The 13905-nt window shown below is 50.6% G+C and overlaps 5 protein-coding genes across 5 annotated transcripts; 1 reads left to right on the plus strand and 4 right to left on the minus strand.

Moving 5' to 3' along the window:
- Nucleotides 1-2089: 2089 nt before the first annotated feature.
- P175DRAFT_0489682 (SAP domain-containing protein) lies at nt 2090-2887 on the minus strand (the record flags this gene model as incomplete). Its single annotated transcript, XM_040895754.1, has 1 exon — nt 2090-2887. The coding sequence occupies one exon, from the start codon at nt 2885-2887 to the stop codon at nt 2090-2092; it is 798 nt and encodes a 265-aa protein (XP_040755962.1).
- A 1670-nt stretch (nt 2888-4557) lies between these two features.
- Nucleotides 4558-6351, plus strand: P175DRAFT_041047 (uncharacterized protein). Its single transcript, XM_040893049.1, has 4 exons — nt 4558-4670; nt 4776-5009; nt 5109-5930; nt 6094-6351. Exons 2-4 carry the CDS (start codon nt 4885-4887, stop codon nt 6215-6217), a joined length of 1071 nt encoding a protein of 356 aa, XP_040755963.1. The 5' UTR covers nt 4558-4670; nt 4776-4884; the 3' UTR covers nt 6218-6351.
- Nucleotides 6352-6796: 445 nt separating this feature from the next.
- Nucleotides 6797-7583, minus strand: P175DRAFT_0528067 (DUF3455 domain-containing protein; the record flags this gene model as incomplete). Its single annotated transcript, XM_040899577.1, has 2 exons — nt 6797-6904; nt 6987-7583. 2 exons carry the CDS (start codon nt 7581-7583, stop codon nt 6797-6799), a joined length of 705 nt encoding a protein of 234 aa, XP_040755964.1.
- A 725-nt stretch (nt 7584-8308) lies between these two features.
- On the minus strand, nt 8309-10665 carry P175DRAFT_0428866 (Zn(II)2Cys6 transcription factor; the record flags this gene model as incomplete). The annotated part of the gene is made up of 6 exons (XM_040893324.1): nt 8309-8779; nt 8871-9760; nt 9820-10175; nt 10259-10314; nt 10398-10509; nt 10604-10665. The coding sequence occupies 6 exons, from the start codon at nt 10663-10665 to the stop codon at nt 8309-8311; spliced, it is 1947 nt and encodes a 648-aa protein (XP_040755965.1).
- Nucleotides 10666-12227: 1562 nt separating this feature from the next.
- Nucleotides 12228-13469, minus strand: P175DRAFT_0429779 (C2H2-type zinc finger protein; the record flags this gene model as incomplete). Its single annotated transcript, XM_040893385.1, has 3 exons — nt 12228-12346; nt 12437-12927; nt 12997-13469. 3 exons carry the CDS (start codon nt 13467-13469, stop codon nt 12228-12230), a joined length of 1083 nt encoding a protein of 360 aa, XP_040755966.1.
- Nucleotides 13470-13905: the final 436 nt, after the last annotated feature.

A 13905-nucleotide genomic window follows, 5' to 3' on the forward strand; every position in this document is an offset into this window, starting at 1 on the left:
CATCATCCTGTTCAGGTCGACCCATACAACACGAAGAGCGAAAGAAATGAAGTTCTGGAGTCGACCCACATCACGACTCATTTGGCTTGTAGTGACTGGAACATACGAGGAGGGCGCAGTACCACTGACATCGGAGACTCTGCAACAACAGCAGTTGACAGGATAAGATGGGGAGGAGTGGCGGGAGGTAGCGTGAAGACGGCCTTGAGCCGGATGGACCAGTTGGAAAGGCGACCTTTACCCTGGGGGAGGGACATTAAAAAAAAATACTAATGTCCAGTACTCCACTCTGTCGACGGTGGGGACGGGCAACATCCAACATCCGATGGCATAGGAGCTTCTTGCAGTAGCCTGGAGCTTTATTTGGTCTGTGTGTTGACGCCAGTTCTCTGATTTGATGATATTTCGGGCAATTGTCATTGTTAGTGGTTTCTAGAGACGGTTGAAATTCGCAGTCAGCAACTCGGGTCAGGTGGTGGTCACTGACCAAGGCTGGTCGTGACCGGAGAGGCCGAAGATGACTACCGACGAGAATATGCACGACCGCGTTTCTTACTGTTGCATTTTCGGCATTCATTCTTCTTCTGTGTGAAGCAGATATTCTAAAAAAAAGAAGAAGAGAAGAAAAAAATTTTCATCACCCCTCGATATTATACGAGATATAGAACTTGTGGCGTGACTTTCTCCAACACCATTCATGTCTACTATGAAATGACGGGCTTCTATGCATTCCGCTTGAGAGATATTTTTCTACAATATGAGATACTATGTAGAAAATACGCCTGATTGAAAAGTAACAGCTGGAAGGTACGCCCCGAACCCCCTCCCCTCTCGTTACATAGCGAGTCCCAGGAGACAAGCCAGGCTCAGAGCACTGTTAGAGATAACATTGATAGTTCCAAAGCGTTCACACAACTCTACAACCAGTGACCGCCGTTGAAGTGTATTCTGGATCCCTAAGCTGAGACCTCCGCTGGAAGTCAAATTGGAACGGGCCGTGAACCAAAGAAAGTCACTGTTTGGTTCTTAACCGCTGGCAGTTGACTCCAAAGTTCAAACAAGGCCTGGGTTACAGTTCTATTATGGGTCGCTGAGCCGTGGGTCTTGATCCGCCGCTAAAACCGGTCGATGCGTGATGGACCTTTCCTTTCATTAAGGATGGAGACTGGTCGACCCAACAGACGCGGAGCAAAGGGGTCCTATCCGACCCAGCGTTAGTCTCATGAGCAGAATGCGACTGCAGGAAGGGGATTCGTCGGGGAACGCAAAGGACATGGTGATACTAGAGAATCTTGGTGGAGATGGCGGTAAATCAAACACCTTGACAGGCAAGAGGCCAAGGGGGGATTTCGGCCACCAGAGCCAATTCATAGAGTCAGACCCCAATCAGAGAACAAGACCATCAGGAAGATGTTGGACATACTATACTTTCTAGTAGATTGTGTGCTTTCTTCCTGCAATATATGCACGAAAATCCTGCAAGAAAAGCTGCAGTTTGCTGCAGGAACCGGCGCCCGCATGGCTTTTTCAGCTGGTGCGGTCGCTGTCGTGGCCGCCACAAGCCTCGTGACTCACCAACAGATCGTCTTCAACAGCAGCCTCGAAGAAGTAACGACCGAATCCGCTGGGCCTCAATTAGTTATACGTCCTAGTATTATGTAGTTAGATGTGATCAACTCCGAATCCGATCCGATTCTGTACGGAAATTCCAACACGGACGGCCAGACCTGCTCCGTATCCTATCGCTCCCAACGCATCCATCAGCCCCTCTGTCAGCTACGGCTCATCATTCCTCAACGGAAAATTCTCTGAATCATCAATCCGAGTAACTAGTTGATACGATCATAGTCTCAGAATACCGCATAATAGAAATACGAGCAAACCAATTTACTGTACAATATACACTCTCGACATTCATCTCCCAAAACAAAATACTTCAACCAATAGTTAGTTGGAGAACGGATATTTGAAATTCTTCCCACAAACGCCAAATGACACTAACAAACAATAGTAGATAGATAAAACATTGAGATAGGAAATTAGATCAGGAAAAAGAGTGTGCGTCGAGAATAATAGACTTTGGTGATTATCACGCGCCAAATCGCTTCTTTCGAGCTTCCATGGCAGCTTTGTCCTTCTCACTCCAGTTGGGACCAGTTGTCTCCGTCGCGTTTCCACTACGCTTCGGGCCTTGTCCCTGATTTCGGTTTCCACGTCCGCGATGCCGGAAGTTGTTTCGCCCATTGAGGTTTCTTCTCTTGCCTCCACGCGCTCCTTGGTCGTTCTCACCACGACCTCTCTTGCGGGACTTCTCGTCCGGTAGGGCCTGGTCAAGTCGACCGATTGCCGCAGTGCCATTGCCTGTGGCCTCAGCGCCAGCTCCAAAGCGCTTAGCCCGCTCAAGCTTCTTCTCTGCGTCATCGATAGCGGCTTGGCTATCATCCGTGACACCGAATTTCTCCGCACGAGCCTTGCGCTTCTTCAGTTCCTCTTCCATATCTGTAACAGAAAGACCCATGGAATAGTTAGGGGCAGGCTTCTCCTCAACAGGAGCCGCTGTCGTCTCTGGTGCTGCTGTGACTGTGCCTTCCGATCCTTCTTGGCTTGCCTCTGTAGTCTCGACCTTGGCTTCCTCCGGCTTTGTAGCGGCGGGCTTATCCTGAGCAGGAGCGGCGGCTTCGGCGGGTTTCGCAGCTGGAACTTCATCGTCCTCCCAATCAATCACATCGTCTCCGATGTCAGTTTTCGCGGGTGCAGTATCCTTCTTTGTGTCATCCTCCTGCAGACGGGCGACCATGTCCGCCTTTTTGCCGGTATGAGGAAGACTGCGAGACTTGAGAATCTCCACCAGCTCTGCATTGGTCTTCTTGCTGTAATCGGTGGCCATGATGAATGGATGAAGCGTCAATGGGGGAAGCTTTAGGTTCGTGAAGGGGACGTCGTTCGGGCGCAAAAAAGACAGGTGTAATCAAGCGAATGGGACAGCTTCGGCGTTGCTCAGGTTGATGAAGTAGGTAACAGTGCTCTAAAGCTAGTTGCGCACCATGCAATCGCGGGAAATATATTAGATATGGCGACTCGTGGGCGTGGAATCGGACGGTCGCAAAAGTGAAGCAGCGTCGACTTGTCACCAGCCCGGACGCGTTCGCGCGGATTGCTTTGCTTTCCTTTCCTCCTGCCGCGGGCATGGTCACGTGAAACATGTGACTTTCATTGAATGGGACTATCCCTAATTAGGATAGTAGAGGGCCGACTCGTCCGGAGTAAAAATAGCGGCCAATCGACGAATTATTGACAGTTATTATTTGCGATTTTGATCGTTAGCAACCAATGCTGACGTTTAATTTCAACTTGAAACTTTCCCAATCGTATCTTCCTTCAGATACGGGCCAGCCAAAAAGTTATCTCTGAGATTCGTCGATTGCCACTCTCTTTACAGCCTGAATGGAGCCTATTTCCCCCCCCCCCCCGAGTTAACCGCATCGCGGCTACTCAACAACCCTGACTCAAGCTAGAAACGCCCTGCAAAGTGCTTACCAAAAGGACATAACTCACTAACTATCGGAAAATATGAGCGACGATCCGAGCTTATCGGAGCTTCCGGACGTTGACAGCTGAAAGACGGGAGCTCTTCTGATGTGGCAGCATCTCTGTGGTCGTAGTTTACAAGCCTCATCCTGAGTCCATGCATGCATGCACTGCCACAGGCCAGGTGGCTCAATCCCCATTCAAGACTAGGCGTGAGTATCATGCGATCCTGCGTCTTCTGTCAGAAATACTGACATCTTCCAGTATTGGCTCTTTCAGGCACATCTCAGGACAGTTCATATCTAAGAAAGAACCCGGTCCTAGCCTCAATACTGGCGCCCTTTCCAGTAAAATCTGTAAACCTCTTGGGCAGCTCACAGCAGGGTCCAAGAAGAGGGAATACTAGTCATTAGGAACGGCCGTCCCCGAGCTTCTATGCATGAATCATATCAAACAATAGTTGTGGGACATTAATCCCGTATGGTGGTGGGACGACTACTCTGAAGTTCTTTGGAAACCCCTCGGAATATATATGTAAATATCTAGATTTGACATAATAAAAATATGCTGGCCTCGTGTAGATCCAACTGGAGTCTATCCAGGATATCATTCATTCCGAGTAAGGTGTCTCTATGGAAGGGATACTTGGATTTGGTGATAGCGACTTGGATTCTTCTGCGATAAATCTTACGATGTTGTTGAGTCTCTAACTGACATTTTGATAGCTTTTCGCGCAGCTGTTGACCCAACCGTGTTCGCCAGAATAATTGTCTTAATTTTGCCCAGGACTCTAGGGTCAGTAGCATCAGCTTCGGTATTTACAAGAATTGACAACATGGACACAACACAACATCAACGCGTTCTCTGCGTGGCTCAGCTTTTCCAACAACCAGGCTATTACCAGAGAACACTCGAGATCTTCCTTGGCCAGTCATAGATACTAAATACTACGGCGGACATTACAGAGCCTGTCAAGAAGGTTAATCCAACCTCTGTTCCTTCGCGACAGGCGCCGGCGCCAGCGGCTAGGACCTACCTACCATCTTTCCAGTCGGTGAGATGGATGCCCGAAGCCCTACCCAGTCAGTGTATCATAGCCAAGGGCTACCCAGCGTCCGAAGCCCTGGTCCTGCACCTGCAAGGTATGGAGAGGCAAGGCCTAGGGTTCCAGCGTGTTAAGGGAACATCTCATCTTTCGCCTTACCGTTTGATTCGCAGGACAGCCGCCAACTGACCGATGTTTGCAGTGCCAGCGGAGAGTGCAGCTGCAGCATGCGTGTTGTTTTGTCGGATGGCTAAGTTTAGGATGTCAAGATTGACGTGTCTGTCCGACAAGTCATAATCATTTCGGGCAAGATGGTATATAAGACTTTGTCTGGCCAGGGTTCGGGGAAAGAAATTCTCTTCCCAATTTCCCTTCTCCCCAATAAGGATCTGACCTCGATCGCGATGGAGCTCGGATACTCCCAGCGTACCTTCAGGTAAGCAAGCCCTCTCTCTCTCTTCGCCAACATCATCATCATCATCATGATATATCTATCTATCACCCATAGACGCATACTCACACAACATGAGAATAGCCCGTATGCAAGCCAAGCGGTGACGCTGCTTCTAGGCCCATCATCTGAAACACAAACGCGCTATATAGTCCCCAAGTCTCTCCTGAAGACATTTCCAACCTCCCAAATCATCGACTCCCACCTCCCCTGCGAATCCACCCTGCATCTTCCCGATATCTCCCCGGATATTGGCCACACACTAGTCCACTACCTCCACACAGGCCAATATGAAACCCTGTCCCTATGCCCCTCCACCGCCCAAAACTACCTCGTTGAATACGAACGCAGCCTCGAAAGCTTCGCCACAGCCCGCGCCTACAGCCTGCACGGTCTAGCCTCCCTAGCCCAGAAGCACATTCTCCGCCTCGGCTCCGCCCTCTCCCCGGCCGAAATCCTCTCCGCCGTCCGCGCCATCCACCCGAAACTCTTCAATCCCGACACTGGCTCCGAGGACCCTTGGTTCCACATCTACGTCGAGAGCATCGTCCTCGCCGCCTGCCGCGATGACGAAACCTTCCTGGTCTCGGATGTCTTCCTCACCTCGTTCGGGAAAAAGTGCGCCGACGTGCGGTTTGATCGCTTTCTTATGCGGATCGCCCTGGATATCGCTGTGAAGTTGGCCCGCGAGCAAAAGGATAAGGGTAAGGGGGCTAATGGGGGGAGTAGTCCCTTTCCCAGGCTTGGTTTGGGGTATACGAATGGTTATGCGAATGGGGGTGGACAACGCTATGATGCTGGCCATGAGGGGGCTGCGAATATACCGGATGAAGTTTGTTACGAGGGTTTCGGGACGTCAGCACCATCAACGAGGGGGGGGGGTTCTCAGCGCCAGCAAGAGCACGAGCACGAGCATGGGCACGAGCATGGGCACGAGCATGGGCACGAGCAAGAGCACGAGCAAGAGCACGAGCAAGAGCACAAGCACGAGCACGAGCAAGAGCACGAGCAAGAGCACAAGCACGAGCACGAGCAAGAGCACGAGCAAGAGCACGAGCAAGAGCACAAGCAAGAGCACAAGCAAGAGCACGAGCAAGAGCACGAGCAAGAGCACAAGCAAGAGCGCGAGCAAGAGCAAATTCTCTTGGAAGAACCCCTGGAAGAAGAACAAGAACCAAGATACGCACCCGTGAGGGAACCCGAAAACGGAGTGATACCCGAAGACAGACTAGTAGACGACATGATGGATAGACCATTCCTCGATGATGATCGCGAACCAGTCTCAGCGCCAGGACATGAACATGAACATGAACCTGAACATGAACATGAACACGTCTATACACCGGAACCCACAGCCGCACCAGGCGTGGGACCAGACGCAGACGAACGGCAAGTGAAATTCGAATTGGGCGACACTCTCCCGGCGGAAAGCGAAACCGGAGCCCCCCCAGAGGACCCAAGTCAGAGTCGTCTCTCCCCTACACCGGGAAAGAAGAAGAAGAAGAACAAGAAGAAGAAGAAGGCTGCGACAGGATCCGGCCAACCGCTGGACTCGAACACTCTTCCACTCCTGGTTAACGTGTAATAACATAGCATCGCATAGCATCGCATAGCATAGCATCGCATAGCATCGCATAGCACTACGCTACGTAACAATATGTACCAGGAATATGTATGTATGTATATCAAGGACACGATTTCTTTTTTTTTAAGAACATCCATCCATCCATCCATGCATAGTATAGTGCCCAACCACAATTCCATACCCAAATTCAAGCATAAAACCAATACTCCGCCGCATAATCCACGGTAAACGAACTCGGCATGCCCTCGCACGTCGCCGGAGGGCCCCCTCCCGCCGTCTGAACACGGTACACCTCCTAAAACAAGCAGATACATCAATAAATACCCTAGCCAAAGAAGAAGAGAAAAGAAGAAGAAGAAGAAAAAGGGGGAAAATACCTTAATCCCCCCCTCCACCCCCTTCAACTGCAACCAGGCAACATCCCGCGTCTCCCCCAGCGCAAACTGCGCCGGTGCATCGACCTGCGCGACCTTGGCCGCTCTGGCAAAGTCGTCGTTGGCCCCCGCATGTCTTAAATCAAAGAACGGCGCGCCCTCGGCCGTGAAGAAGTGCTTGCCGAGTTTCATTGTTTGGCCCGTGAGCCAGTCCAGTAGCTGCGTGGTGATTTCTGCGCCGCTCAGCGGGACGCGCTTGAGGAGGTCGGGGAGGTTGTGGAGGATGGTGGTGTCGAGGGAGGCGACGCAGGAGGCGTCGAATAGGATGGCTGTTGCGCCGACTGCGACGGGGGTGGCCGAGGAGGAGGAGGAGGAGCAGGTGTAGTTCTGGGTGCCGCGGCCGAGGGTGACGTATTGCAGGTGGAGGCCGGCTGTGGGTGCCGGGAGCGAGCAGGAGGGGAGGGAGAGGGCGCTGATGTTGCAATTGGCTACCGGGAGGTGTTTCAGGATACTGGGGAGGACGGAGGAGAGGCCCCAGTTGGAGAAGGAGGCGTTCGTGGATAGAACGAAGAGTGGGAGGAGGATAAGCCAGTTCATCATTGTCATCATCATGTTTGTTGTGCCAGGGTGTGCTGATATGATAGTCTGCCGATCTGATGGTGATGGGATAGATTATTTTTTTTTTTTTTCGAGATGGGACTTGCTTTCAAGAAATAGTTCTGGGATGTAGGCTTGTACTACAGCATCCTGGCGCTAATCTTGACTCCTTCATTTAACATATATTAACTGCAGAATTCCAGTGAAGATATCATATATGCAGCTAAATTTAGAGCCAACTTCTGCATTCTAATATCGGCGGCGCTTATTTCAATCAAACCTTGCTGGTTTTGTTCACTGCAGAAGGTGCCACATGAAGCTTGTTTTCTGTGAATTTCCATGCTGTGGGTGGCTGCTTTCACTAAAGAACAAGATTGTAATAGTGAAAGGTTGTCCCTGAGTATGAAAGTAAAAGTGTTGCTAGGAAGCACTCAGGTACTGGGTCTATTTTCAGATAAGAAGCAGTGACCGATCGATTAACTTCGGCTAATTCAGACTAATGTTGGCTCTGCAGCGCCAATTTAGCCAACAGCACGGTGGATCTCCCAACACTAGACGAGTGACTGGTCAGATCACGCTATGCCTGGTTAGTAGCTTCTTTTTGTCACTCCAGGCTTCTCCAGGGCTGTAAGGCTCACTTTCGGGAATGTTGGTTCCAACAATAACCCCCAAATAGATCCAATATTGCTATGCAAATGAATGGCAAACTAGCCATCCACCGCAAGCTACTAGATCAGGACATCCCCCTCCCACCAATCCTCAATGGCGCGGCCATAACTCTCCGGCTCTAGAAACAAATGGTCCGTGACGCCCTCTAGCACAGAGCCTCCAATCGGCCCAAAAGGATCTGCCATCGACACAGCCGCCACTGGGGCTTCATCCATTTGCACCGCCGGGGGCGTCGTGATCGTTTCTGGAGGATATGTAAAGATTTCCTTGGCGACACTCTTGTGTCCCGAAATACCGGCTGAGCCAACCAGCGGGAAATTCGGGTCTGGGGTCATGCGCGCATTCAGTCGCCCCGATGAATCAGAAAGGGTCGTGCCAAAGAGATGGGTGGGGAGGGGTGTGCGGCTCGCACTGTCGTAGACAAGTAACTCCCACAGTAATTGGGCATTGGTGGTCCACGCTTGTCGAGATCGCGAAGCTTGGGGGTCGCCTGCGGAAACATTTTCTCGGAGTCGATTGAGTCGGTCGATCTATAGTTAGAATCGCAGTCAACCTTGTCAGCCTTGACATCTCAACCCACAAATAGCAAAGCAACATTGACGACCCAAGGCACGGACGTACCATATTCTGGATGTGCGGCCATCGCTGCGCCAATGGGTGGAGGAATCGCACGCATTTGGTAAACCCTCTGCGCGCTTTCTCGCGAAAGCTCGCGTCCTCGACGAAACTATGTTGGAGATGGATCGTGGCAACAATCAGGACGCAGTGCGCCAATGTTGGGTCACAGATCTCGAACCCTTTGTGCTCAATCAGGTCAATCAGATGCAAGATCCATGCGGCATTGTTAGTGATAGCCTCAAACGATTGTCGAATAAAAGACTGCGGCATGGTGTGTCGGAAGCTGCGAAGCCGCCGCGATAACAGGAATGGATGGTTCAGAAGACACGGAATAGCCAGGTAAAGAAACTGCGTGAACAGCCAAGGGCCCCAGAACTCTCGTCGACGATTGAGTTCGTGGAGGCGATGCTCATGGAACCGGTTAGCATCATATCTATACTTCAAGGGCACCCTGCTATCGAACTCCATGTGTCGATAGGTGACGATCGAATAGTCAGATCGCGGGGACCACGGAGGCGGTGCGTCTGGCTCGACGCGACTGGCGGCGTAGCCCATGGCCAATGACCAGACTTCTCCCAGTTGGATGGTGTAAGAGACAAGGTCGTACTCCTCCTTGAAGTTGGGTACCGCACAGTCTGGAATAGAGGTCAGGTCGTATGTCGAGGAGAACCCCGAGCCAGAATTGAATGGAGTTCGCACCCCAACAATAAGTCGCGGGGTTTGCACTCCATCTCCTTGAAGACTTTGCAAGAGATAGATACTCCAGAGACATCGGCGTTTTTCATCTGCGTCTGCTGCACGTAAAGCACCCAAAGCTTCACCAGTCGCACTTACACTCTGCGCCAAGTACGAAGCCATGTTAAGATGCAAACCTGCCTGCACAGGATCGCCCGCTGCAAAAGATCAGCGCGTCCCTCTCAAATGCTCACGAGCAGGATAAAATGAAATTCACCTGTGAAATCAAACATAGCCAAAAGACACAGCGTCTGCAACGTCGACAGCTCCACAACGCCTCTCCCTACACGTGCCATCACTAGGGCTCGCGATTTCCTAGCGCACTCCTCAATATACGGACGCAGGTCACTTCCATCCGGACTCCGCCCAAACCGCAGCCCAACCGCGTGGACGGCCAAAATAAGCTCTGGATCACGGCCACCCAGCGACTGCAGAAATCCCTCCGGATGAAAAAGAGGCAGAGGCTGATAGTTGCAGCAGGTAAGAAAGAGTTGCGCAACGGTTGAGAGGTCATCCTGTCGTAGATTAGACTCTACAGCAGGCTGTTGTGTCTCTTCACGATTTGGTTGGGGTCTATTATCAACAATCAGACTCCCGGGCAAATACATAAAAAGAGAAGCGTAAGAAAAAAAAAAAAAGGGACAGGAATTAAGTACCTCAAACTTCTCGTCAACTCCTCCAACTTCTCTTCCACGCTCAACAACCGTTTCGCCTATTGACATTAGTGAATCCAGCTTACCCCGGGGGAAAAAAAAAAAACCAAAAAAAAAAACCAAGATAAATAAAAGCACATACAATATCACCAGTCGGAGCCTCCCCATCCCCTTGAGAATACACACACTGCTGACCCAACCGTTCACAATACGAACAAGCCGGCTTCTCCCCAGGACATCGAGATTTTTTCCGTCTAATCAGGCGAGTTAGCCTAGAAAAGATCGACAACTCCGCGAACCGATGCCGCGCATGCATAGGAGGGAAAGTTAAAATCAAATCAAACTCACCGACACGGATCGCAGGCTTGTCGGATGCGCTTCAGTGGGCGGTGGTCGTCGTCGTCGGCCATAATTGGACTAGGCACCGAAGCGGCTAGTGAGGTTGGATGATGGATGTGATGTGATGGGGGGCATTTTCTTTCTTTCTTTTCCTCAGGTTTGCGCGTGGAGGAATGAAGAATCATAATAAGGATGTAGAAAAGGACTTTGGACTTTTGGTGGAATCTTAAGGTTGGTGAGGATGGATGGATGCGGGGCCGAAGGCGGCAGACAACAAAACATCCATCAATCACATCACATCACATCAACTGGACGCAGATCTGGCAGCTTGTCAATCATAAAAATAAATACTTACGATCAAGATCTCATTGGGAACAATGTGAGCAAATGCTCATGACAACCACATGGCCGGGAATATGCATGATATCATGCTCACAGCTCTGTGAGACGTCAAGACACCAAATTCCCGACTCCAGAGAAACGTATCGACAGCAAAGACCATCTTCGGCCTCACCACTCCCTGCAAAAGGGGAGAGATGCAAACATTCTTGTTGTTACACGCCGGGGGGGTGGGGGAAGCTCCCAGGACCTTCCTGGTTCCTTCTAATGACAGATTTCAAGTAATGTATTTGTTGGATATCTATGTACAAAGCGTCGCAAGCGAGCACTATACATGGTAGTAAATGCGAAGACTGCAAGTAGATCATATCAGATCCTTATTATTAGGCTTTTCTTCAGAGACCTGGATTAGACAATATGGTGTAGTAGTAGCGACCGTAGGTGACACAGAACCGTGTCCATACTCAAACAAATCCTGTTGTTTTCCAGCCTTTGCTCCCGGATAACAGTCCAGCACTCCAGCTGTATGAGTGCTTCTCCTTCAGCAATTTAAATCATCCATCAAAAACCTGGGACAAATCCCAGCCAAAGGACACGCGAAATTTGGGAATAGATCATTGGACAGGCTCAACGCCGTCCGAATCAAGGACAAAGAAAAGGGATGAACGACGAGATGCTCTAGACCCGAAGAAAACGAAAAAAAAAAAAAAAAAAAAAAAAAAAAAAAGGAAGAAGAAGAAAGATTGCCGGCTGCGAATGATTTTCCGAGCTCCCTGTGGGAACCAAGTCACGGAAACGCAGAGAAGTAGTAGCTAAGTGAAAACAAAAGCACAACCCAGTTGGTATCAGAAAGGAGAAAGAAAAAGAGAAAGGCATGCCACAAAACCAACTCCCTAGTCTAGCGAGAGAAACGAAAGAAAATAGGGACCTCCAACCAGGAAAACAACCCGTACCTCTATGGTCATAAACTTGCGAAAAATCGAAAAGCGTCATTGGAGAATCCCTCCGGGTCACTTATACCTTGCCTTGCCTATCCATGATTAAAAAAAAAAAAAAAAGAAAATAAAAACAACAAAGAACAAAAAGAATTGGGGTATCATTCTCTGCCGGCATAGCGGAGAGAGAAAAGAGAATAAAACTGGTGAAGAGGAATTCGAGCTGTTGTACAAGGTATTAGACCCACCACTGCGGTGTATGTGGAATCCTTGAGTGGGCAAGTTCAAGCACCGGCAAACTTGAAAAGGAGAAGGGGCTCGAAATAGCAGGCTTCAGGAAATTAGGTGAAAATGAAAATTTACTCTTCATCCTCGCCTGAAACGCCTTCCTTGTCGCCCTTGTGGACTTTCTTGTGTCGACGCAGGTTGGAAACCACGGAAAAGTGTCGGCCACAGCCTTCCACGTCACATGCAAATGCTGTATTCCTTGTTAGTGTCACAAGCACACAGGTAAGATTGATTTTTTTTTTTTGTGGGGAGGCAAAGAAAGGGGGGGGGGGGTTCTTACGCTTCTCTCCAGTGTGACTGTACATATGGGTCTGCAACGATGATGGTCGGGTAAATCGTTTATCGCACACCTTGCACTTGTGCTTCTTCTGGGTGTTGGACGGCATTTTGGAACTGAATTGGCTCATCATGGACTGAGGACCTGGAGGAGCACTACCAGTCAACAGGTTCGATGGGCGGGGCAGGGTTCGCGAAAGATGGCCGTTGTCATAAGATTCCGAAGTGGTAGAGCTGTAGTCCGTTACGGATGACTCCACGGACGCCACGGATGCGCTGTAGTAAGGGTAAGATCCCCCAGACGAAATCGAGGATCCGGAAGAATGTGCCAGAGGAAATCCGTAAGAGTCGCCAGAGCCTCGCGAAGCTCGAGGGGCATAAACATTGCGAGGGGTCAAGTCCTGGCTAAGCGCCACCATTCCACGACTGGCATCAAGAGCGTCACCGAAAGTTGGGCCTGGGGGAGCTTGCGATTGACCAACACGAGCAGCATCACTGGAACAATGCCACAAGGTAAGCTTTCATTTTCACTTCTGGTAGTCTCTGGGGAGGGGGTATTCTTACGCATGGGGTATTCTGCGGTTATCCTGGTGGACTGTGGGTGCATAGCTGAGCGGCGCATAGTTCGCGGGGGCGAAGGTGCTCATGGCGGGAGCAGTGGTATAAGCGGGAGCCTGTTCGAAGGTGGTACGAGGGATATCGTGAGAGAGACCCATCATTTCCGGAGGGGGGTAGCTTGTGGAGGTTGTGGTGGAATAGTTGCTAGCGGCCACCATTGACGGCGCAGAAACCGGGATACTGGAGTATGGCATGGGGATGGTGGAAGGACGAGCGGCCTCCTCCTTGATATGGGCCAGGCCAATTTGGGTGCTGCCCATGGACGTCGCATAGACCGAAGGAGTCGAGTGAGAAGTGGTGTGAGCGGCTGTCCAGGGATCTGTAAAGTGTGGCTGAGTGTGAGGCACACTATGTGGATAGACATGATCAAAACCCATTCCGCCATACTGGCGGTTCTGGTTCTCCAGGACCATCGTCATTGAGGATAGCAATGGTCGTGCAAGGGGGACTTTGTGAAAGTGGTGGTGGTGGTGCTCGCAACGGGCGCGGTTGGAGCGAAGATCAAGGGATGGAAGGATGCTGCGCGGTGCAGGGTAGAACCAAACAAGATGGATGATGCGGTTGCAAATTGAAGAGAAAGATAGGAGGAGCAGCCGTTCTCTCAAGTAGCCGCAGAAGCAGAAGAATGAGAGGGGATGATCAACTCAGTGGTAGTAGAAGATGTTTCGAAATCGAGTGACAGTGATCCGCGCAACCAGTGGTGGAAAGGATGTGCGTGCAAGAGCAAGAATAAGTGACAATCCGTCGAGCAGTCTTTATGGCGAAGAGAAAGGGGGGAGCGAGAGAAATAGAAAGGGAGACCCGGCGGCCAGGAAGAAGGAAAAGACAGTCTGGGGAAAAGGCGATCGGCGAAGC

The sequence above is a fragment of the Aspergillus ochraceoroseus genome (genome assembly GCF_002846915.1).
Source record: "Aspergillus ochraceoroseus IBT 24754 chromosome Unknown P175scaffold_1, whole genome shotgun sequence".
Taxonomy (NCBI): domain Eukaryota; kingdom Fungi; phylum Ascomycota; class Eurotiomycetes; order Eurotiales; family Aspergillaceae; genus Aspergillus; species Aspergillus ochraceoroseus.

Bases quoted from the DNA above. Each gene is read 5' to 3' on its own strand.
- P175DRAFT_041047 (XM_040893049.1), top strand. From the start codon at position 4,885: ATGGTATATAAGACTTTGTCTGGCCAGGGTTCGGGGAAAGAAATTCTC. The intron at 5,010-5,108 runs GTAAGCAAGCCC...ACATGAGAATAG, and splicing joins TACTCCCAGCGTACCTTCAG to CCCGTATGCAAGCCAAGCGG. The intron at 5,931-6,093 runs GCACGAGCATGG...CAAGAGCACAAG, and splicing joins CAGCGCCAGCAAGAGCACGA to CAAGAGCACAAGCAAGAGCA.